Source organism: Pan troglodytes, chromosome 16 (genome assembly GCF_028858775.2).
Source record: "Pan troglodytes isolate AG18354 chromosome 16, NHGRI_mPanTro3-v2.0_pri, whole genome shotgun sequence".
In the NCBI taxonomy this organism is placed as follows: Eukaryota; Metazoa; Chordata; class Mammalia; order Primates; family Hominidae; genus Pan; species Pan troglodytes.
In genome coordinates this window covers 33,759,797-33,784,826 of record NC_072414.2, presented here as the reverse complement: position 1 = coordinate 33,784,826, position 25,030 = coordinate 33,759,797, and the positions used below count along the sequence as shown (strand labels likewise).

Genomic DNA, 25,030 nt, shown 5'->3' with positions numbered 1-25,030 from the left:
GGACGCCCACCGAATATTTCGGTCCTGGCAGCCGATAGCCGTGTACTTCCAGCTGGGCTCCACATCCATGTCATAGAGGGTCGTCTTCCGCACCACGTGGTGTGTCCGTGTGAACTGCACTCCATCTCCAGACTGCAGGGGTGGAGCATGTGGGCAGGCCCACACCCAAATGCCTCACCAGGCCCCAAGAGCCCTACTTGCGCCTCCCTTCACCTCTTGTAACCTTAGGCAGGGAATGGCAGACCCCGCCCTGCCCCGCCCCTCTCAGGAAAGCCCAGTGCCCTCACCTTCTGCGCAGTGCGGAAGTAGATGCTCTTGTCTGCTCCACAGCTGATCATGCGGACTTGCCCATCACTGGCTATGAAGGAGGGAAGCCCAGCTGTTCCCACCGTTCTCACCACATGGGAGCAGCCTGCCTCCCACCTTCCCTCCATGAGATCCCCCATCAAGCTACTCTACATGCCAGGGAAAACCAACTAAATTAAACCTGGAAACCCAGGTTTTCCTGTCTCCTTATCCTCAGTCCAACCTGGTTGGCTCAAGTCCCAGCACTGAGAGTCTCTGTTCCACCTATCTTCCCAACCAGCTCCAGGCCTCCCAGCTGCTGTCCAACACTCCCCCACAACTGGCAGACCCTTCTCATGGAGGTGGGAGGCAGATGGCAGCAGGGGTGAGAGTGGCAGGATGTGAATACCCTGCCCGCACCTGCAAACTTGACAGCAGTGATGGAGGATGAGTGTTCGTCCAGCGTCTGCTGTAGGCTGTACTCCCGCCCGGCATCCAGCACATGGATCAGCCGGTCCCGGCTCGCCGATGCTAGCAGTTTCAGACCTGGGGATGAAAGAACTCCATCAGCCCATGAGTGCCCTGAACAGCCCTTATCTGGGCCTGGCAAAGAGCCCCGAGGGAACTGAGCCCCATATCCCCAAGCCATGTGAACCACGGAGCAAGGACAGAGCTGTCTTCCTCTAAACCAGCAAAGACACCAATGATCCAAAGATTACCGACCCCACGTCCAAGAGCCGGGACAGATATAAGTGGCACCGGCAGGACTGGAGGAGCCCTGTGCCATTCCGGGCATTCTCCTAACCTGTGTCTGGCTTAGAATACTCCAGGCACAGAATCTCAGAGTCATGGGCCTCCACCTTCAGCATCTCACTCAGGGACTGAAGTTCGTGCACCCTGCAAAGATGAGGAGAGGTGGGAAGAGGCCATGGCCAGGCCGCAGGAAGGACTCACACCCCCTCCTCTGCTACATTTTCTCCTCCTTTTTCCTTTTTTTGAACTTTTAGGCTTAGAGAAAAGTTGCTGAAAGAACAGAGAGCGTCTATATTTCCCTTACCCAGCTTTCCCTAATGTGAACATCTTACATAACGATAGTGCAATTATCAAAACCAGGAAATTTATGTTGGTACAATACTATTAATTAGAGACCTTATTCAAATTTCACCAGTTTTCCTACTATGTCCTTTTTCTTGACTCTAGATCCTATCCAGAATCCAAATTGCATTTAGTTACTTCTCCTTAGACTTCTGTGGTCTGTAACAGTTCTCTGGTCTTTCCTTACTTTTCATGATCTTGATGCTTTTGAAGAGTATTGATCAGTTACTCTGTGGTATGTACCTCAATGTGAGTTTGTCAGATGTTTTCTCACGCCTATATTGAGTTTATGCATTTTTGGTAAGAATACCACAGAAACAATGTCACATCCTTCTTAGTACATCCTATTATGGGCTTAATGATGTTGATATGAGGATGTTAACCTTGATCACTTGGTGAAGATGATTTCTGCTAGGTTTACTCATTGTGAAGTTATTATCTTTGCCTTGTAAATAAGTATCTTGTTGCCCAATCTTTTTGAGCCAAACCCTCCCTAAAGTTCTAAATACCCAACTCTGCACCATGAGAGGCAGTCAGTACCCACCCAGGGCCTGGCATTACCTAAGTGTGCCCATACGGTCCCCTGATGCTAGATGCTGTCCATTGGGGCTGACACACACCGAGCGGATGCCCACACGGGGATCCAACAGGGATGCATCAGCTTTGTCTCCTCCAGGCAGCTCTGTGTCCAGCAGGGCCTGGGTGTTCCCATCCACATAGATGATTTTAATGAGGTCCTAGTGGAACAGGTTAGAAAAGGTGGATGAGGCAGGCCTGACCAGTACAGCTGCAAGGGGCAAGAAAGCTGAGCAAAACAAACCCTTGGACCACAGAGCACAGCCAAATGAAGGCTGGAAGGCCAAGGCCTAGGGACCCAGTTCCCAGTAACAAGGTGCAATAGCTGTGGGGATGGGGGCACTGAGGGTGAAGCGGGGCCCCACAGCCTCAGGGCTCACACTGCTGAGGATGTTTCGGTGGAGGGTGGAGCCATGCACCCCGGAGCTCTCTGTGTTCCACAGGCGGATGGTGTTGTCTGAGGAGCAGGTAATAAAGGAACTGGGGGGCAGGCAGGCCTGGTTACTGTCCTTCACCTCGGGGTAGACCTGAAGGGGCCGAGGGAACACAATCAGACCTCCATTCGGGAGCAGTCCTCTGCCTACCCAAGGAGATGGAAGGGAATGGGATGAAAAAGGGAATGGTGGCCAGGACTTAGCCCAGTGCCTGTCACAGGCCATACATAACTGGTATATACCCTTCAACATGACCAAGGGGAAGCACCCACTATATATCAGGCACTCTTCTATGTCTCCCACTTACATTATTTCATTTTATTCTTAGAACAATTAGGTGAATCAAGTACACCATTTTACAGGTGAGGAAACTGAGGCTTGGTCAAATTCGATAACTTGTCCAAGATGACTGAGGCAAAACTAAGGATGGGGCACACTGGGGAAGCCTGTAACATTCAAACTCAGTCCCCAGGATCTATCCCAGGGAAGTCACTGGAGAAACAGGGAGGCAGCAGGAATCTAAGATTATACTTGGGGATCCCTATTTTCTGTCCTCAAAATGGTATCCCAGCCAACCTGGCCAGTCTCCAGCCAGCCAGCCAGCCCACATACCTCCACACTCCAGACGCAGGAAGAATGATACAGAGCCGAGTACACCTTGCCCACTTTCTTGGGGTCCCTCACATCCCAAACATAAATGCTATGATCGTTGTACACACAAGACAGCCACTGATTAGTAGGATCAAAGGTCAAGGCAATGGTGTCTGGATACCTGGCATTCGCCACTCCAGAGAAGAGGCGACTGTAGGGAGAGGACAGGGCACACTGGTCAGACTGAAGGGAATGAAAAGAGAAGCCAATCCACAATGGAAGGAGCAGTGTGTGAGGAGCCCTCCCTGGACCTGCAGGTTTGGAAGTAGTTGCTTGAGAGAAGAAAGGAGCCCCTACTAGCCATCAGCAGGAACCTGACCCAGCACTAGCTGCTGGGCCATGGTGTTCGGATGAACACAGCTTCACAGAACACCAACGTTAGACAAGGTACTTCTATGGCTGTGATGGGGCAAAACAAAAACAAGACTACTCTGTGCACAGATAAAAACAAGATCACCATACAAACCATAACGAACCATGACAATGACCAAACACCGCCTTTCCCATCTACATGACTGCTGGCGGCTTCTTGACCAAATACAGCTTTAGCCCCACACCTTTCCTTCACCTCTTAGATAAATTAACAAGATGTTCCACTGTAGAACTGCCCCTAGTTCCGGACAGCATCCAACCAGAATACTTCAATCCCTTGAACGATTCCTAAAATCACCCAACGCAAACCCAAATCCCATATGTCCCTCCTAACACCCACTTACTGAGACTCTCCACAGTTCTCCATGGGGTGGGGTCTCCTTGGTTGCAACAAGTACCAATAAACCCAAATTCTTCTGTCTAAAGAGGTGTTCCCAATAATCTTTGGGGCATCAATACACTCTTCACCTGCTCCCTGAGGCACTGACAAGAAAGACTGGGCAGGGGTAAGGCTACAAATGGAGGAAGGGGGGCCCACGTAGCTCACCTGGCCTCGGTGACGCTAGCAATGTCTGTCCCCAGAGCATGGGGTCGGGGCAAGGTGCTAAGGAAGTGCAGGTTAGAGGGGTTGAAAAGGCGCACGGTGCCATCAGCACAGCCACAGAAGATGTAGTCTTGGCTCACAGAGATGCAGTGGGCCACTGTGGTCTGTGGGCAGAGTGGCTCAGCTCAGCAAGGCCACCTGCCCACTCAGTCTTCTCTCCTCCCCACCCATCAACAGCCACCTGCTAAGAGGAGGGACCGCCCAAGGCAGGGGCAAGGGAAAAGCCGCCCAGCTGCCCTGTTCTGAGCCCCTCAGCCCTGTCCAGCCAGGGATTAGGAATCGAGGGTTCTTCTAGGCACCAGAGGATCCAGTAGGAAAAGCCCAGTGAAGAGAAAGAAATAGCATGAGAAAGAGAGGAAGGTGCAGGCACCACTTACTGTGAAGCTGTCTATGTTCTGAGCGGAAGAGGAAAGCAGGGGAAAGAGACAGAAAGAGCAGAGAGGAGGCAGTTATACAGATCACCAAGGGCTGGAAATGGGCCAAGCTCTAGCTCCCCCAAGCTTCGTTCTCCTGGGATCTCCCGTATGCACAAGGGACCAGCCCCTAGTCTGAAGCCCTGGGCACTAGTTCTCCCCTGAGCTGAGACATGAGCATACCCTACCCCTGGGGACGGAGGTACTTACCCTCAGCTCCACCCACTTGTCCAAAAGCCTTCGATCACTGAACTCGCACAGCAGCCCTGAGGACGTGATGCAGAAGGTACTGTCCGCCTTCTTTCCTCTGCCACAGGCCACATCAGTGAATAGGTTGTTCCGTAGCTCTCCCAGCAGCCCTGAGCGGCCCAGCAAGGGCACAGTGGCATTCACCTGTGGAGGCACACCACTGTTACACCCCCATCCACCCCAGAGCCTGCCCCTGGAAACTAGGCCCTAGGAGAGTACAGGGGACGCCTCCAGCACCTCCTTGCTCTTTGGGCCTACTCCTCAGCCCAGACAGCATCTGGCTCATCCAAAACTTCTGCATGACTGCTGGGAATGCAGAGAGAGGCCCAAGTGGGGCAGAGTCTCCTGGGGTGGGCTGGGCAGGCCCTGCCAGGGGCCTGGGTGGCTACTCCCAGCTTCAGCACCTCACCTTTGAGGTCTTGCTGTCATCGAGATACCAGAATTTGATGTGCCGGTTGCCTGCAGTGACAAAGTAGCTGCAATCCTCAGAGAAGGACACTGCTGTCACCCGACTGGACACCTTGTTGGAGGCCACCACAATGTTTTTCTGGAGGGGATGCCAAAGGAAGAATCAAGGCTCTGTCTCTTGGAGCTAAGAAGACAGTGACTCAGAGAATGGAGGAGAATTAGAATTTGTACTTGAAAAAGTGTTTCTTTCCAGAATTTACTGGCCAGAAAAAGAGGGGTAGGGAAATAATCCCTTTCTAGAGGAGCTGAAAAGATTCGTTTCCTGCAGAAGTCCTTGAAGGCATAAAGCTAGCCCCTTCAACCAACATGCTTGGCCACACAGTTGCTCTTTTCTGCTTCAAATAACTTTCTAGAATGAGAATGGTTCAGTGGGGTGGAATGGAGCAGTGCAGGTCAGCAGTCTCTTGCCTCCCCAGCTGACACTTGACCCCTGTGAGGCTGCCAGGCCACCCCACCCAGCCACTCACCTTCCAGGCCCACACGTTGACGATCATGTCATGCTGGTAGCCCACAGAGACAATGTACTTGGCGCTAGGAGAGAAGGCCACACAAGCCACACCATACTTGTGCTCCTGCAGCTCGGCCACCTGGCTGTGCTCTGCCACGTCCCAAACCCGCACGGCAGGCATGTGCCCACTCTGCAGGGAGCAAGAACTGGAAGTGAGTTCTTGACTTCTCCACAGGCATACAGCCCCACTTCATCTTCCAGAGCGGGGCCCTCGCCTCCTCAGCTACTAGATACCATCACTTCCCCAGCCAAAAGTCAGGGCAGGGTACAGAGGAAATATGATAAAGATCTGAGGGCAACAGTGATTACCAGGAAGAAAGTGGCCCCGGATTTTAGTCAGCATCTCTGGGTGGCCGTCTGTACTTCAGGTTGTTCAAAGCTCCCTGAATGGTTCTGATGGGCAGCCGGCATTGAGAGCCACTACCACTCAGGTCTATTTCTGCCCCTAGTAAGACTACGCCGCCGGGACAGAAGCGTTCCTCCTGAGCCCAGCAGGGGGCCCCCGGGGGTAAGGAATAGTTAAGGCAGTGGTTTCCAAAGCACGCTTCCTTCACCAGCAGGATCAGCACTCTCTGGGAACTTGTTACAAATGCACATTTCAGACTCCCATCCCAGACCTACAGAATCAGAAACTCTGAGGACCAGCCTAGTGATGTGTGCTTTCACAAGCCCTCCAAGTGATTCTGATGTACACTAAAGCTTGAGAACCACTATTTTAAGGTATAGCGAAAACCAGGATTTGGTGTCTGTTTCAGAAGCCAAAGTGACAGCAGGCCTAGGACCGCAGCTCTCTGCGGAGGCCAGGACACCTGCCCTCTTTACAGTACTGCCAGCCCTCTTCCTCACTCACCTCTCCAGTGACCAAGTACTTGCCATCAGGGGAGAAGGCAAGGGCAGTGATGGTTTTCCTGCAAGAGATGGGGCAGGCTCAGAGGGGCACTGGCAGCCTGGCCTAAGCCTAGCCCCCTCCCAGCCTCTCAAAAGGTTGAGACCAGCAGACACCAATGGCACATGTGGCACTTCCCCATCTGGCTTTAGGACCCAACCAGGTCCCAGCCCCCAGAGCCATAGAGACTCTAGACAGTGCCCTTCTCATAGCTCCCAGAAGGAAGAGGTATCCTGAGGACCCCAGCCCATTTACCTGGAACTGTTGAGGATGTGGTGCTGTTTGTGTTTCCGGGGATTGAACAACACAACCACACACCTGAGGAGATGAGCAGACAACAGGCTCAGCAGCAAACCACAGCTCCCCCAGGAGCCCTCCAGGCCACCCAGGACTTCCAGTCACCCGGCAGAGGGAGCTGGGTAGAAAGAGCTCAGAAGGGCTCCACTGTTTTTTTCCTTTTCTTTTTTCTTTTTTTTTTTTTTTTTTGAGACAGGATCTTACTCTGTCATCCCAGCCAGAGTGCAGTGGTGCAAACATGGCTCAGTGCAGCCTCAACTTGCAGGTTCAAGCAATCCTCCCACCTTAGCCTCCCTAGTAGCTGGAACCACAGGCATGTGCCACCATGCAAGCTAATCTTTGTATTTTTTTTTTTTTTTTTTGTAGACACGGGATCTTGCCACGTTGCCCAGGCTGGTCCCAAACTCTTGAACTCAAGTGATCTGCCTCCCAAAGTGCTGGGATTACAGGCATAAGCCACCGTGCCCAGCCTCCACTGCTTTCTCCTGGCAACCTGTTCTTGCTCCTTTTCCCCACCCAAGAGGAACTATCTCTGTAGCCCCATGAGGGTGAAAGGGTTCCCTGGAAGCCTGTCCCCCCAGCCAGGCCCCTAAATACCAGCTCTATCTCTGGCCATACCCACAAAGGGCAGCAGGGACACAGGCCATCCCGCAGCCCTTGTGCATACCCCAGGAAGGGGTGTAGGAGGGAAGAAGAAATGTGATTTGGGCAAAGCAGGCCTCGGGTGCACAGCCCGTTCACAGGCTTGGGGCTACAAGTGTATCAAGCATGTGTGCCTTAAGATGTAAGGCCTCTCACGTGTGCACCCACGTGTGTACTTGGCAAGAGCTGGCCCCCCACACCCTCCATGTGTTGAATAAGGAAGGAAGTGGGAGGCGAGGCAGGGGCCACACAGCAGAGAGGCTCAGTAAGATGGGGTGGGGGATAGAGATAGCCTGAGAAGGCCTGGGAAAGCCTTACAGTGCCACAGAGGTCCCAAGCCCCACCCTGAGAATCTCTGGCCCCAAGAAACCTGAGAAGAGCCCCCCGACTGCCAGAAGCAGAATCAGGGACTCCGCCTGCCTCACAGAGAAGGTGGGGGCAACCTCTCCCGCCAGGCAGCAAGGCTGCTGGATGGAATCAGGTCCTGCCTTTCCAGAGGCAGCTCCGGAGACGGAAGCTGGGTAGTAGGAATCGGGGGCAAGAAGCCAAAGGCCAATAGCCAGGCAGCTTCTCTTTAGGCTTCCTGGCTGTCAGCAGGCCCTGGCCCGTTGCCCCTTCTGCCTCAACTCTTCATTAGCACTGGAAATAGCAGACAAGAGCAAGCCTGGAGACTGCGAATAGGAAAGGCAGGGAGGAGAGAAAGAGGAGACAGCTACTTCCCCCAGACCTAATTTTCCCTAGTGGGACCCCACTGCAGCCCCCATATCTGAACTCCACTACTGGCTGGAAACTTGAAGGGAGGTAGGTGCAAGTTGCTAGTGAGGGCTAAGCATCTTGGGCTCAATAAACCACTTCGATATGCAAATTTGGGGACACTGGGACCTCCGATGTGACTAGATATGCCCAGAACTGCCAGGCTGACCAACAGCTGTGGAATTCCTGAGTCACATCATTTTCTCCTCTAACCCCTCAACTCTTCCTGTTTTTTTTTTTTCCTCCTTCTTTCTCCATTTCCTACTCTTTCCTTGTTCCTGTTTCCTTTCTCTGTTTTTTTGAGACAAGGTCTCACTATGTTGCCCAAGCTGGTCTTGAACTCCTGGGTTCAAGTAATCCTCCTGCCTCATCCTCCCAAGTAGCTGGGATTACAGGCTCATGCCACCCTGGCTCAGCCCTTCCTTCATTTTTTTTTTTTTTTTTTGAGGCAGGGTCTCGCTCTGTCACCCAGGCTGGACTGCAGTGGCACCATGGCACCATCACAGCTCCCTGCAGCCTCAACCTCCTGGGCTCAAGCAATCCTCCCACCTCAGCCTCCCAAGTAGCTGGGATTACAGGCACATGCCACCATACCCAGTTAATTTTTGTATTTTTTGTAGAGATGGGGTTTTGCCATGTTGCCCAGGCTGGTCTTGAACTCCTTTCTCTTTTTATACCACCTTCTAGTCTCCTGCTTCCCCTTCTAGAATGTCACAGTCAGGAGGGTTTTAAAAAGTATGACAGGCCGGGCACAGTGGCTCATGCCTATAATCCCAGCACTTCGGGAGGCTGAGACAGGCAGATCACCTGAGGTCAGGAGTTCGAGATCAGGCTGGCCAACATGGTAAAACCCCATCTCTACTAAAAATACAAAAATAAGCCAGGTGTGGTGGTGGGTACCTGTAATCCCAGCTACTTGGGAGGCTGAGGCAGGAGAATTGCTTGAACCCAGGAGGTGAAGGTTGCAATGAGTTGAGATCATGCCATTGCACTCCAGCCTGGGCGACAAGAACTAGACTCTGTCTCAAAAAAAAAAAAAAAAGTATGACAAAAGCAAGATGGCTCTGGAAACTCTGCACCCCATCGCTCTTGAGCAGGCAAACGAAAATTATAACAGAGCCGGGAGTGGTGGCTCACGCCTGTAATCCCAGCACTTTGGGAGGCTGAGGCTGGCAGATCACGAGGTCAGGAGATCGAGACCATCCTGGCCAACATGGTGAAACCCCATCTCTACTAAAAATACAAAAATTAGCCAGGCGTGGTGGCGGGCACCTGTAGTCCCAGCTACTGGGGAGGCTGAGGCAGGAGAATGGCGTGAACCCAGGAGGCGGAGCTTGCAGCGAGCCAAAATCATGCCATGGCACTCCAGCCTGGGTGACAGAGCGAGACTAGGTCTACCAAAAAAAAAAAAAAAAAAGAAAGAAAGAAAGAAAGAAAATTATAAGAGTTCAAAGTGCACAGATTTAGATTTTTTTTTCTTTTTTTTTTTGAGATGGAGTCTCACTCTGTCACCCAGGCTGGAGTGCAGTGGCGTGATCTCGGCTCACTGCAACCTCCACCTCCCGGGTTCAAGCAATTCTTCTGTCTCAGCCTCCCCAGTAGCTGGGATTACAGGCACCCATCACCAAGCCTGGCTAATTTTTTAATATTTTTAGTAGAGATGTGATCTCACTATATTGGTCAGGCTGGTCTCAAACTCCTGACCTCAGGTGATCCACCCACCTTGGCCTCCCAAAGTGTTGGGATTACAGGCGTGAGCCACTGTGCCCAGCCAGATTTAGATATTTAGGTTTTAATACTTTATGCAGTATATGAAAAGTAATAGCCCCACGCCTGCCACTATCATGAATTCAGAGCCCAGAAAGTTCTCAGTGGTTAAACAACGTTTTCTGAACCTTCCTGCAATCTGTGCTGACCTGAGGCCCTCTACAGACTCCTCTCTCCAGCAAAGGCTCTAGTCTGAATGGGGACAGGTTCCCTAGCCTTCTGATTAGTTACACAGGAACCATGGTAAAGGGCTTCAGCTGAGAGTTGATCTAATTGAATTGACTCGATGCATAATCCAGCCAACCATATTCCAAATCCAGAAAAACTGGGATCTATTTGCAAGTTTATGAGTTTTCCCTTAATTCTCATCCCAAAGCAGCATTTCAGCCTTTAAAGGGTAGTGCATCAGACTGCTTAAAACACTTTCCAAGTCACTGCATACAAACTCAGTCTTCCTGGGACACAATATCCTCTGTTTCCTCCTTCTCCTATGTTCAGCTCCATGGTGGAAGAAGGGTGAATGATGCGTGTGTGTGTGTGTAGGAACACTACGTAGATAGAAGGATGACTGGCTAGAGGCAATGAGGCAATCTCTCCCTCCTCTAACATCCCCTTGCCCCCAGTATAGCCTAAGAAATTCTCAGGTGTGCCATGGAAGAGCTAAGCAAGAAAAGGAAACACACAGAGGTCATCCCTTAAGCAACTATTTTTATTTCTAATTATTGATATTTGGAAGCCATCCAACAAGAGAAAGACAGCATGCAACCACGGTCGCAGCTACACATGCAGGGACGATAACGCAGATGCTGAAGTGAGAGCAGCATAGCCAGGGCTCCTTGTGTGCTTGACTTGAGGCCCTCCTGACCTGTTCTCAAAAGCACCAAGGAGCCCTCTCAGCCTTCTTGGTGAACTCTGAGCAAGCTCCTAGGTCAGCTGGGGAGAGGAGTGCGGGGCACAGTTTGTATCAATCTTTCTCTCCACATCCCCTGACCCTGCCCAGCAGGGTGAGCCCTTGCTCAGTGCTGGCTGGGATCCACCACATGCCAAGGGCTGGGTTGGACCAATCAGCTGAGTCCTGCAACTCAGCACCTGAGGGTGCAGGGTGGCTGCTCACTCTCACGGAAGGACATAAGGCCTCAGCCTGGGGGAGTCACGCTGTGGAGTACCAGTGCCAGGTGCTGGGCCTACTGCCCAGGAAGGGCCAAGCCTTCAACATCCCCCTTCCCTACACAGGTCCAGGCCTGCTGCTACCACAAAGAGCCCAGGATTCCCACAGGATCCACCTCCTACCACTCTCCATCCCCCAGATGGGATGAGCTATGCATGGGGCAGCACAGACACAGGGGGCAGAACACACAAGGTCAACCAGGGACCCTGGGCCTTTGAATTGTTTTCTTTCAGACCAGGTAAAATCTGAGAATGACTCACAGAAGCATGCCAAAGGGGCTTCTGGCCTCGCTCAAATGTCGCCCTCCAGCCCTATTTATCATTACAACCCTACCTCCCTCACTGCTACTGCTTCTACTGTTTCCAAAGCACACATCAATTTGTAATCATGCTTATAACTTACACTGGGGGTGGGGATCCATCTTCACACACCAGACTGCCAGTTCTGTGAGGATGGTATTTTTGGTCTGTTTTACTTACTGTTAATTTCCCAGGGCCTAGACGATAGGCCCTCAGTAATTATTTGTAAACAAGTGAATATGTCTTCAAGTCACTAGGGGCAAGATCTCAAAGCCCTGGCTGCCAAGGAACCTCCTGGGTAGCAGAGTGTGAATGAGGGCCCTGGGGAGAGGTCCATGGTTCTCCTGTACCTCAGGCATTTAGGACTCCTTGATGCTCAAGGGCAGTGTAGAGGTGGGAAGACCAGAACACTGAGGTCACAGGCCTGTCTGCTAACACACTGCATGATCCTGGGCACCAAGTCCCAACCTTTTCTTCTCTCAGGCCCACCTGGTCTCTCTACTGTCCCTGGCGAATACCCTACAGCAAGTAAGAAGGTAGCTCTGTGTTCCTTCAGCTCAGGTGTCACAAGAACACAGTTCAGGAGGAGAATTCTGTCACACCCAGTGCAATGCTTCAAAGCTGAGGATCTCAGCATCAATTTTAACATGGGCTGAGGAAATGGAGGGCCTCCTCAGGAGAGCAGGGGTTCCCTCTTCTCCTCCCCACTTAAATCAACCAAGAGGTCTCTTCTTAGCTGCCAGATACACCCCGTCACCTCGCTGGGACACTTCCCATCCCAGCGGGAGAGGAGCAGCTGTGCGCAGGGCACTCACCCAGGCCATTCTGGCATAGGAGCCAGGAGAAACCCATTCTCAGGACTGGGCACAGGGGCACAGGGGCACAGGGGCTGTGCTGGGCTTGAAGGCCCATCAACCTTCCACCAGCTGGCTGAGGAAAAGGCCCAACTCAATTAAGGGTGTTCAACTCAATTAAGTCTCTCAAAGGGGCTGTCTGGCATCCTCTAGCAGGGGGGCTTCCCGTGGGGAAACAACGGCCAAGGGATGTAGGAGCCACTAGGACAGGCTCCATGCTCAGCCTGGAGCTCCTACCCACCTCTGCCTGACACACTGCCCACCCTCCTTTCCTGTGCTGTTCCATTTCCTTTCAGAAAACTTTGTTTTGGTTTGATATTCGCCTCTGGGCCTCAGAGAATTTTCTGAGTTTTGTTTCTCTCCTTGTTTCTAGGATACCTGAGCTGGCTCCCAAAGCAACAGGCACAGGAGGAACAAGAGCGTGGGGGCTGGGGGCAGTGTAAGGATGATCAGATAAGAAAAGCAGGGAGACAAGGAGGGAGGTGAAGAACCTGCTTGTGCTCACACAGAATCTGGTGGCCCCCAACATCACAGCAGCACATCAGGGAGTTCTAGAACACAGCAAAACTCAAACACCCAGAAAAGAAGCCATTTGCACAGACAACTTCAAGTTCTAAGAAATCAAAAGGTCAGGGAACAGATTAGGGGCACTGCCCAGGGATGGCCTAAGCCAAGCATACACACTTAGGAAACCTACTAGAGGTTCCATCAGGAAAGCCTGTACACCATCTGGAAGGATCATGACTCCCAGGCACATGCACTGGGCTGAGACCTGCTCATAAACATGCATAAGCACATGCCCTTAAAGGCCAGGCCTGGAGTCCAGGGGTGTGTGAGGAAGAAAGCGGGCAAGACTCCACACTCCCCAGGGCAGGGACACAGGGCTCAGCATGCACCAAGCAGCACCCCAAGGCCTTTTCTGCCTGTGCTACATCCAGCCCCAGCCCCACCTCCAACAAGAGGGAACCTGGCTTTCCCAGGCAGAGGCAAGAACAAGTGGAATTCCCCTGAGGCAGGCTGCACAAACTTATCCAGTAGAGAGGTCTTTCCATCAGCTTGCTTCTCTAGGGGAAAATGGAGCCTAGCCCAGCCTTTGCCAGGCAGAGCCCGTGTGGCTCCCACAGCACCCTTACTGCAGCCATTAAACACCAGAGGACCACTTGGGAGAGACACTGACCCCAAACCCAGGGGCAGAAGTCTCCCTTGCACAGACTGAGCTGCCCATAAATGGGGCTCTTCTCATTCAAAGGGCAGGTAGGCAGCTTAGAGGAAAAGCAATTTGTTAAAAATAAGCAGAAAGTGGCCGGGCACAGTGGCTCACACCTGTAATCCCAGCACTTTGGGAGGCCAATGTGGGCAGATCACCTAAGGTCAGGAGTTTGAGACCAGCCTGACCAACATGGAGAAACCCCATCTCTACTAAAAATACAAAATTAGCTGGGCATGATGGCGCATGCCTGTAATCCCAGCTACTCTGGAGGCTGAGGCAGGAGAATTGCTTGAACCCAGGAGGCGGAGGTTGCAGTGAGCTGAGATCGTGCCATTGCACTCCAGCCTGGGCAAGAAGAATGAAACTCTGTCTCAAAAAAAAACAGTGTGGTCTCCCCCTACTCTGTGCCATTTTAACAATCAGAGCTCTACAGTCACACTACTTGGGTTAGAACCCCATTACACACACTAGCTATGTTACCTCAAGCAAACTCCTTAACCCTTTTGGTTTTTTTAAGAGGCAGGGTTTCACTGTGTCACCCAAGCTGGAGTGCAATGGCACGATCATAGTTCACTGCAGCCTTCACCTCCTGGGCTCAAGCAATCCTCCTGCCTCAGCCTCCCCAGTTGCTAGGACTACAGGCACATGCCACCATACCCAGCTAATTTTTTTTATTTTTACTTTTTGGTAGAGACAGGGTTCTCACTATGTTGCCCAGGCTGGTTTCAAATTCTTGGTCTCAAGCAATCCTCCCACCTTGGCTTCCCAAAGCCACTGCACCCTGCCTGCTTAACCTCTTTTTTTTTTTTTTTTTTTTTTGAGATGGAGTCTTGCTCAGCCGCTCAGGCTGGAGTGCAGTGGCACGATCTCGGCTCACTGCAACCACCGTCTCCCAGGTTCAAGCGATTCTCCCATCTCAGCCTCCCGAGTAACTGGGACTACCAGCACCCGCCATCACGCCAGGCTAATTTTTGTATTTTGCTAGAGACAAGATTTCACCATGTTGGCCAGGCTGGTCTTGAACTCCTGACCTCAGGTGATCCGCCCACCTTGCCCTCCCAAAGTGCTAGGATTATAGGCGTGAGCCACTGCACTCGGCCTGCTTGACCTCTTTGGATCTCAATTTCCTCCTCTAAAATAGGGTGATAATAGTTGCTCAGAGTATTAAATAATTCATATAAAGTGCTTAAAAAGTACCTGGCATAGAATAAGTACAGTCATACGTCACATAATAACATTTTGGTCAACAGCAAAGGGCATGTATGACAGTAGTCCCGTAAGATTATAATGGAGCTAAAATATTCCTGTCACTTAGTGACATCTTGATGATCCTGACCCTATGTAGTTCTATGCGCTAGGCTAATGTGTGTGTTTGTGTCTTTGTTTTTAACAAAAAAGTTTAAAAAGTTAAAAACAACATTTAAAGCTTATAGAAGATAAAAAGAAAATACTTTTGGGTCAGGCACGGTAGCTCATGCCTGTAATGCCAGCACTTTGGGAGGCCAAGGCGGGCTGATCACTTGAGGTCATTAGTTCAAGACCAGCCTGGCCAACATGGCGAAACCCCATCTCTACTAAAAATACAAAAATTAGCCAGGCGTGGTGGCAGGAGCCTGTAATCCCAGCTACTCAGGAGGCTGAGGCAGGAGAATCACTTGAACCCAGGAGGCAGAGGTTGCAGTGAGCTAAGATCGTGCCACTGCATTCCAGCCTGGGTGACAGAGGGAGACTCCATCTCGGAAAAAAGATAAAAGAAAAATATTTTTGTATAGCTGTACTGTGTTTGTGTTTTAAGCTAAGTGTTACTACAAGAGTCAAGAAGTTAAAAAAAAAGTTTATAAAATGTAAGAAAGTTACAGTAAGTTAGGTTAATCTATTATTGAATGTATGTTTTTAAAATAAATTTAGTATGGCCAAGTGTACAGTGTTTGTAAAGTGTACAGTAATGTTTTTGGCACTCACACTCACTCACCACTCACTCACTGACTCACCCAGAACAACTTCCAGTCCTGGAAACTCCATTCATGGTAAGTGCCTTATACAGGTGTGCCTTTTTAAAATATATTTTATATGATATTTTAACCGTACTTTTTCTATGTTTAAATATACAAATACCATTGTCTTAGGATTACGTACAGTATTCAGTACAGTAACCTGCTGTGCAGGTTTGTAGCCCAGGTGCAACCGGCTACACCATGTAGCCTAGGTATGTAGTAGGCTATACCATCTAGGGTTTGTGTAAGTATACTCTGTAATGTTCACTCAACAACGAAATTGCCAAATGACACATTTCTCAGAACATATCCCCATCATTAACTGTACTTGATTGATAAAGGTAGCTTTTTTTGGTGGTGGCTTGTTTTTTTTTAAGACAGAGTCTCTCTTTGTCGCCCAGACTGGAGTGCAGTGGCGAAATCTGCACTCACTGCAACCTCCACCTCCTGGGTTCAAGTGATTCTCATGCTTCAGCCTCCCAAGCAGCTGGGACTACCAGCACCCGCCATCACACCCAGCAAATTTTTTTATGTTTTTAGTAGAGACAGGGTTTCAACATGTTGGCCAGGCTGGTCTCCAACTCCTGACCTCAAGTGATCCGCCCACCTTGGCCTCCCAAGGTACTGGGATTATAGGCGTGAGCCACCGGGCCCAGCCTGATAAAGGAAGCTTTTTTGATGAGGTGATAAAACTAAGCAAATCATGTATCTAGTATAAAAACTATAAAAGTTGCTATGAAAATTACATTGGGGAATGAACTAGGCATTAACAAGTTAATGGTAGAGTAAGAAAGGTACAGCAGTAGCGCTATTCATTTTCACATTCCTGTGCCTATCAGCATGGAACAGAGTGAGCCAGAAGCAGGAGGGGTTCCAAGCTTTCTCCAGAAGCCTGAAGAAACTATGGTTGGAGGTTTCCCACTTGTAGGAGCAGAGGAGTGAAAAGGCAGCAAGAGAAAGAATAGTAGCCCCACTCCCCTACTTCTCTTCTATGGCACTGATCTCTCTCAAAGTGACTAGAACAGACGAATATTCATAATAGCTAAGAAGTAGAAACAACCCAAATGTCCATCAACTGAAGAATAGATAAAATGCGCTACATCCATCCAGTGGAATATTATTCAGCCACAAAAAGGAATAAGGTAGCGATACATGCTGTGACATAGATTAACCCTGAAAACATTATGCGGCCAGGCGTGGTGGCTCACGCCTGTAATCCCAGCACTTTGGGAAGCTGAAGCGGGAGGACTGCTTGAGCCCAGGAGTTCGAAACTAGCCTAGGCAACAGAGTTAGACCCTGTCTCTACAAAAAATGGAAAAATTAGCTGGGCATGGTGGCACACACCCATAGCTCCAGCTACTCAGGAGGCTAAGGCAGGAGGCTGAGGCTGCAGTCAGCCATGATCATACCACTGCACTCCAGGCTGGGCAACAAAAAGAAGCCAGTTACAAAAGGCCAAATACAGTGTTACCTGATTCCGTTTATATGAAATATCCAGAATAGGCAAATTAATGGAGACAGTGGTTGCCTAGGGATGAAGGTCTGGTAAGGTGGGGGTGGGAATGAAAAGTGACTGATAGGAATGGGGCCAGGCACAGTGGCTCACGCCTGTAATCCCAGCACTTTGGGTGGCTGAGGCAGGTGGATGGCTTGAGCTCAGGAGTTCAAGACCAGCCTGGGCAATGTGGTGAAACCCCATCTCTACAAAAAATTAGCCAGGCATGGGGCAGTGCGCCTGTAGTCCCAGCTACTCGGGAGACTGAGGTGGGAGGATTGCTTGAGTGTCGGAGGCAGAGGTGCAGTGAGCCGACATCGAGCCACTGCACTCCAGCCTAGGCAACAGAGCCAGAACCTGTCTCAAAAAAAAAAAAAAAAAAAAAAAAAAAAAAAAGGGAACAAGGTCATGAAAATGTCCTAAATTTGATTGTGGTGATGGGTGCACAACTCTGTGAATATACTAAAAAACTACTGAATTGGGTATTTTAAATAGTGAGTTATATGGTATGTGAATTACATCTCAATAAAGCTGTTTTTTAAATGACTGGAAGGTAGTTACTGAAGATGGTGCTGGGAACTGTGTGTAACATAAAGTGTAAATCTGTGTGTGGGAGGTGGGGTAGATAACTGAAAAGCAGGACAGGATGGCAACAATGACAGCACCCGACAAAGAACCTTTACCTGGTCCTGCGTCTCTTTACAAAAATGACAACAAAACATTAACCTGTATCTATCTTCCAGAAGATACCAGAAAATCCCTGCCCATCCCAACTGCTCTAGCGTGGCTATAAATTCCCATGCATCAAGATCTCTTCCAAGGTGCTTACTTACCCTGCTGGGTAAGCAACTAAACCTGATCGGGGGTCACAGGCAAGTCCTCTGCCTCCAGACACTGTAATTCCCAGCACCTTCTCCAAGGTCACCTGTTAGAGGAAGACAGAAGTGACATGTTACAGACAGAGTGTGTTTGGGAAGAAGGTGCTGAAGGTACTTGGGACCATCCTGAGGCACTGGCTACTTTCCAGACACCCATGTTTTCAGGAGAATGGAGCTATGACTTCTGCAGCTTCTTCTGTTCTGCCCACCGGGCTTCTTGATCACACGGGAAAAACCCAGCATGCGTCACCTATTTTCGGCAGGGCTCAGTCTGCTGGTACCACAGGAAAGAACAGCAACTCGTTAAAGCATAACTCATGGCCACAGAGGAACAAGCATTCCCCAAAACCAGGAAGGTACCATGTATAAGCTAGAGCCTGGGATCCCCAGACTAGACTCTTGGGTCTGTGAGACTTGGGTGAGGCCACTGATCTTTGTGCTTTGGCAGGCATGAAGGAAAGGCCACTCTGACCTACCAAGAGCCAAAAGAATGTTAGGTATCAATTAGGTGACTCAGAATATCCCTGACCTTTGCATTCTATCATGTTCTTCCCCTCTGTCAGAGGGCTCCACCTCCCAAATGTCTGCCAGTTCATACAGACTACAATCCAAGGAGGCAGAAACAGGGCTTAATGCTGTGTTCTACAAAGCACCGATGCTCAGGGTACTCTAATTATTATTATTAAGCCGCAACTCCCACAGAGATGAAAGATAAAATGCTCAGAGATCCAGAGAGGACACGGCCACGGGAGACACTCATCACTCTCATTATTAGTATTGTTACCCCACCCTGTCTGCAGGCCTCAGGACCCACACGAACTAACCTCAAATTAATTCATTGGTCTTTCTGCTAGACGATGCCAAGTGAGATTGAGACTTCCCTCTAACCTCTTGCTGTCACTCCATGTCATCCTCTGCTCTGGGTCTTTCACTTGCTGCTCCAGGTCTTTACCTGCTCCAGGACTGTGCACTCCCTGCACTGGCTCTGCTCAAGAATGTCCCTGATCTCCCCTGGCTCAGAGAGTGGGGCTTCAGAATGCAGGACGGACATGTGAACAGGCTAGACAGCACTCTGCTATGAAAACACCGAACCTGAGGAGAGTCTCAGAGGCCCTAAGAGGGCAATGTAAACCAGAAACACTTAGGGTGGATGCTTGTGGCAGGGCGGTCTATTCTTAGTCCAGGCCAGTTTCTAGAGAGGGGAGGCTCAGAATGAATTAGGACAGTTTTGGAGTTTCTCCTTCTCTCTTATTGCTCCAACCGCAGAATTAAAAGTACTCCTAGAGGGGCCAGGTGCAATTGCTCACGCCTGTAATCCCAGCACTTTGGGAGGCCAAGGTGGGCAGATCACTTGAGGTCAGAAGTTTGAGACCAGCCTGGCCAACATAGTGAAACCCCATCTCTACTAAAAATACAAAAATTAGCCAGGCATGGTGGTTGGTGCCTGTAATCCCAGCTAATCAGGAGGCTGAGGCACGAGATTCATTTGAACCTGGGAGGTGGAGGTTGCAGTGAGCCGAGATCACGCCATTGCACTCCAGCCTGGGTGACACAGCGAGACGCCATCTCAAAAAGTACTCCTAGAGAACCTGTTTAGATTTTTTTTTTTTTTTTTTTGAGACAGAGTCTCACTCTGTCACCCAGGCTGGAGTGCAGTGGCACCATCTCGGCTCACTGCAAGCTCCACCTCCCGGGTTCACGCCATTCTCCTGCCTCAGCCTCCTGAGTAGCTGGGACTACAGGCACCCGCCACCACACCCTGCTAGTTTTTTGTATTTTCAGTAGAGACAGGGTTTCACCATGTTAGCCAGGATGGTCTCGATCTCCTGACCTCGTGATCCGCCCGCCTCGGCCTCCCAAAGTACTGGGATTACAGGCATGAGCCACCGCACCCGGCTGAACCTGTTTAAATTCTTATCTCTGAAGATCATTTTAGCTTGAATTAGGTTGGAAGGAAATGCCCTGTGGTGGCCGAAGACCAAAATAAGTCTCCTGATATGTTACATTTAATACCTATTCCCCAGAGAGGTCCCCAAGGTTATCTGTGTATCTTGGGGATGCAGACGAGGAATTCTAACATGTGTCTGCTCACTGGTAGATGTGGTTTGAATACAGAGCAGCAACCCACAGCCACCTGGCAAGCACCAAACTTGCCAATTACCCTTGCGCCGATCTGAGGCACTAAACCTAGTGTGGAATAAAGTAACTTTGGCCTTCTCTATACATTCTTGATAGGTTCCCCTAACTTATGCCTCCTCTACTTTTTCTCAGCTTAATGAACCACTGGGATCTAGTCACCTATTACTGACTGGAGAGCAACAAAATCATCCTGGGGAAGTCTGGGGGATACTCAGTTTAAGTCACCAGTCATCCTGGCACTGAACCTTCAACTCTCCCAGAGGAGGGGATATTTAGGGACATTCCTGCCACACCCACCGCCTTCTGCAGACAGGAAAGAGAACAGCCCCAGGCTGGCATTACCCACACAGCTGCGAGAGGCCACAAAATCAAGTGTAGTGAGCTAAAGGGCTGCTCAACTCTTATTTTCTCCTGGTAATCTGATTAAAGGTAAATCCTTTGGATTTAAATTTGCATTGATCCCTTCCGTCCCTCATGCTTCAGTGTTGGTGCCGAAGAATTACACCAAGTCAGTTGGTTCTCAGCTGATCTTCTTTCTAACAGGAATTTGGGTAGGTGTTTTGTGGGTAGATGATCCAATTCCAAAGAGAATTAATTCTCTAAAGCAAGAAGCAGACGTGGGCTACTAACACTCTAAAGACCAGTGTTTATCAAAGTTTTTTGGCCATGACCCACAGTAAGAAACACATTTTATATCATGAGCCAGTATATAGAGACGTGTGTACATATGCATAAAACTGAAAGTTTCACAAAACAATATACTATTGTTAATCCTAGAGTACAATATACTCTATTTTCTATTATATTCCATTTCATTAAAAAGAATTCTGGTCATGGCCCACTTTACTGATTTCATGACCTACAAATGGGCTGGAAGCTCTAGTTTGGGAAACCCTGCTACGGACCATCTCTTTCTGCCAGGCCTGGGAGACAGGCTCTGATCACCGGCACCTTTGTGTTCCTTAGTCATTTTCCTCCTAGGACTCTCAGCAGTGGAACATACTTCCGCACTAGGAAAACTCCACAGGCAGGAGTTTGCCTGGGCTCAAAACTTGGCTTATTTTCAAAGGATTTATGTTTTTGGCTTTTTCTGGCTTTCTAAGCAGCTATCCAAGGGGGGGAAAAAGCAGTTTCCTTTGGCTCTGTGGAAGGGGAGGAGCAGGGGAAAACATTCAGGGGCATCAGCTGGTTTTTATTTTATGTTCTTAACTCAAACCAGCTTCCTGTTTGCAGGGAGGTTTTGCGTTGAGCTCTACTTTCAAAGGATCTAAGAGTCCAGAGTTCCTGCAAGGCCTCCAACATCTAGGCTTATTTTGCAAGGCTTCAACATGATGGACTTCATAAACTGACTCTCCCTCTGATAACCTTCTTCCTCGCCTCCTTTCCAAGAAGGTGGTAGAGCTTCCACCTGCCCTAGAAGATGGAGACAAATTTGAACATCCCCTGCAAACACACCCCAGGTTCAATGCATTCAAGTTCAATCGGTGGTGTGCTGGAGCTGGCTTGCACCAACTCAAGAATGCTGACTGGGCACAACTTTTCCCACATTCGGTGCTAGCAAACGAGTGGCCCTGAAATCACCACCGCAGGATGACTTACACCATGGAAATCAGCAAAGGCTCACAGATCTTCCAAATCACAGTTTGTTCCCCTCTCAGAGAACCTGTAACTATTTACCACCATGCCACTTAGTTTCAAGTCACTATTATCTCTCACTTGGACTATAACACCCACATGCTCTCCCTGCTTCAGGCCTTAACCCCTATAGTCTTTTCTCCACATGGTAGGTCACAGGGATTCTTTTAAAATATAAATGAGAGGCCGGGTGTGGTGGCTCACGCCTGTAATCCCAGCACTTTGGGAGGCCGAGACGGGCGGATCACGAGGTCAGGAGATCGAGACCATGCTGGCTAACAGGGTGAAACCCCGTCTCTAATAAAAATACAAAAAAAAAATTAGCCGGGCGTGACGCCATGCACCTGTAGTCCCAGCTGCTGGGGAGGCTGAGGCAGGACAATGGTGTGAACCCGGGAGGCAGAGCTTACAGTGAACCGAGATTGCACCACTGCACTCCAGCCTGGGCGACAGAGCGAGACTCTGTCTCAAAAATAAATAAATAAGTAAATAAAAATAAAATATAATATAAATGAAATCATGTCATCATTTTGCCCAAAACCCTCCAAATGGCTTCCTATCTCCCTCAAGTTCAAATCCAAATACTCTACCCAGGCTTACAAGGCCCCAAATCATCAGGCCTCTGGCTACCTACCTCTCTGACCTCATTTCCTACACCCTCCCCTTCACTCACTCACTCCACCCCAGCCACCTTACCAACTTTAAGCACCTTAAGCCAATTGTAGCCTCAGGTCCTTTACATATGCCATTCCTTGGACTAAAAAGTTCTTCTCTCAGCTATGCACAAAGCTAATTTCCTGAAGTCTTTGCTCAAAGGTCTCTTCCTCAGAGAGGGCCTTCCAGACTAGCTTTACTGCCATAATCTTATACCCAATTTACCCAGCCTTAGTTTTTCTTTTTTCTTTTTCTTTTTTTTTTTTTTTTGAGACAGGGTTTCACTCGTCACCCAGGCTGGAGTGCAGTGGTATGACCTCGGCTCACTGCAACCTCTGCCTCCCAGGTTAAAGCAATTATCCTGCCTCAGCCTCCCAGGCAGCTGAGATTACAGGTGCCCACCATCATGCCCGGCTAATTTTTGTATTTTTGGTAGAGACAGGGTTTCACCATATTGACCAGGCTGGTCTTGAACCCCTGACCTCAAGTGATCTGCCCGCCTCGGCCTCCCAAAGTGCTGGGATCACAGGCATGAGCCATCACGCCCGGCCACCCAGCCTTATTTTTCTTCATAGCTCAGAGGCAGGTAACAACCCAACATTGATCACATCTCTGTCCATGTACTTCCTACTGCCTGTCTGTCCCATCAGAATGTGAGCTCTTTGAGGACAGGACCTAGGTTGCTGTCCCCCATGGATGTATTCCCAGCACTTTAAACAGTCTCTGGCATACAATGGGCACTTGATACATATTTAAGGAATAAATGAATGCCTTACAGAGGCTTCAGAAACAGTGAAAGCCCAGGAAAACTGGGGTATTTCAGACCAATAAAGTTGTTCTCCACAAAGTATCTAAAACTGGTTGTGACAGAAAGGCTATGACCGACCGAGGACAAGCAGAAAGGGCACTTAATGGTACAGGTAACATTTTGTTTCTTAAGCTGATGGTAGGCACACATTGCCTATTATTCCACATCTTTATTGTATGTCTTAACTATTGCATAGCAAATATTAAAAAGAGAGGAAAAATATAGTGGAAGATGTGGTGTGGGGCTCAGGACCTTATGAGCAACATCCTTCCATAACTCACATCCCCACTTCTCTCTCTAGCCTCAAGGCATTTGGTTGACACTCACTGACCTGGCAATGTGGAGGGAAAGAGTATGAAGAACTCAAAAATCTGGTTTGTTGTTGTTGCTGTTTTGAGACAAGTCTTGCTCTGTCACCCAGGCTGGAGTGCAGTGGGGTGATCTCAGCTCACTGCAATCTCTGCCTCCAGGGTTCAAGCGATTCTGCTGCCTCAGCCTCCCGAGTAGCTAGGATTACAGGCACCCACCATCGTGTTTGGCTAATTTTTGTATTTTTAGTGGGGAGATGAGGTTTCACCATGTTGCCCAGGCTGGTCTTGAACTCCTGACCTCAAGCAATCCACCCACCTTGGCCTCCCAAAGTGCTGATTACAGGAGTGAGCCACCGCGCCCGGCCAAATATCTGTGTTTGTATTTAAGTTTCTCATGTCTGTCCTTATGCAGCTACATATTTGTATAATTCTTTGACATGTCACAGAACCACCATCGTTGAGTACCCCTCTTTCTGACTGCTAAGCACGGCAGCAGGCAATGAGATGGGCCCCTTGACCTGGGTCCCCATGCTGACCTTCACTGAATATGTAGCATGAGCAAGAAATAAACTGTTGCTTAAGCCAGGGGGATTTTTGAGGTGGTTTGTTATCAAGCAGGACCTAGCCCAGAGATTCTCAGACCTTTTGGTCTTGGGAACTCTTCACAGTCTTCGAGCTTATCAAGGACAACAGAGAGCTTCTGTTTATGCAGGTTATGTCTATCAATATTTACTATATTTGAAATCACAATCTGAAACATTAAAAATATTTACTAAATCATTTAGAAATAACAATAAACCCATTACATATTAACATTCTTTTTTTATTTTTATTTATTTTTTTGAGACGGAGTCTCACTGTGTCACCCAGGCTGGAGTGCAGTGGCACAATCTTGCCTCACTGCAAGCTCACACTATTCTCCTGCCTCAGCCTCCCGAGTACCTGGTACTACAGGTGCATGCCACCACGTCCGGCTAATTTTTTGTATTTTTAGTAGAGACGGGGTTTCACCGTGTTAGCCAGTATGGTCTCGATCTCCTGACCTCATGATCCACCCATCTCGGCCTCCCAAAGTGCTGGGATTACAGGCGTGAGCGACTGCACCCGGCCCACATATTAGCGTTCTTATTAAATATAACTTTATTTTCCAAAACAAAAATAATTAGTGAGAAGAATGGCACTGTTTTACATTTTTGCAAATCTTTTTCATATCTGGCTTAACAGAAGGGAGCTGGGTTCTCATATCTGCATCTGCATTCAATCTGTTCTGACATTATCTAGTGGAAGTATGCGAAGAAAACCTAGCCTCATTTGGATATGTAGTTGGAAACAGGACATCATGGACCCCCTAAAGGGGTTTTGGGGACTCCAGGCTTCTCAGACCACACTCTGAGAACCAATGACCCACCCCTCTAAATACTACAGCATCTTTCCACATGAGGAAGCAAGCCCACAAGTGAGAGTTCTGGCCTCAAGGATCGCTTGAAGAAAGTGAGGTAGGAAAGAGGCCCTGTGAGAAAATTACTGTCCATAAAGTCTGGGATTCAGCCCAAAGTTCTGACAGGAACTTCAGCTCCAAACCTT

At 49.3% G+C, this 25,030-nt stretch overlaps 1 protein-coding gene across 8 annotated transcripts in view; it reads right to left on the bottom strand.

The window, feature by feature from the left end:
- Positions 1 to 25,030, bottom strand: part of MAPKBP1 (mitogen-activated protein kinase binding protein 1) — a 53,453-nt gene that overhangs the window by 10,115 nt on the left and 18,308 nt on the right. For 3 of the 8 annotated variants that reach the window (XM_063794777.1, XM_016927983.4, XM_063794780.1), the window contains exons 3-17: positions 17,855 to 17,946; positions 6,797 to 6,859; positions 6,506 to 6,563; positions 5,615 to 5,785; positions 5,089 to 5,226; positions 4,641 to 4,823; positions 4,395 to 4,412; positions 3,961 to 4,121; positions 3,003 to 3,192; positions 2,337 to 2,483; positions 1,942 to 2,117; positions 1,091 to 1,182; positions 706 to 831; positions 288 to 358; positions 11 to 132 (exon numbers count right to left, since the gene is read on the bottom strand). In XM_063794777.1, coding sequence (XP_063650847.1) covers positions 11 to 132; positions 288 to 358; positions 706 to 831; positions 1,091 to 1,182; positions 1,942 to 2,117; positions 2,337 to 2,483; positions 3,003 to 3,192; positions 3,961 to 4,121; positions 4,395 to 4,412; positions 4,641 to 4,823; positions 5,089 to 5,226; positions 5,615 to 5,785; positions 6,506 to 6,563; positions 6,797 to 6,859; positions 17,855 to 17,946 — 1,808 coding nt within the window. The remainder of the gene's footprint in view (positions 1 to 10; positions 133 to 287; positions 359 to 705; positions 832 to 1,090; positions 1,183 to 1,941; positions 2,118 to 2,336; positions 2,484 to 3,002; positions 3,193 to 3,960; positions 4,122 to 4,394; positions 4,413 to 4,640; positions 4,824 to 5,088; positions 5,227 to 5,614; positions 5,786 to 6,505; positions 6,564 to 6,796; positions 6,860 to 17,854; positions 17,947 to 25,030) is intronic. The other 5 variants (XM_063794778.1, XM_016927985.4, XM_063794779.1 and 2 more) reach the window with 3 other exon arrangements.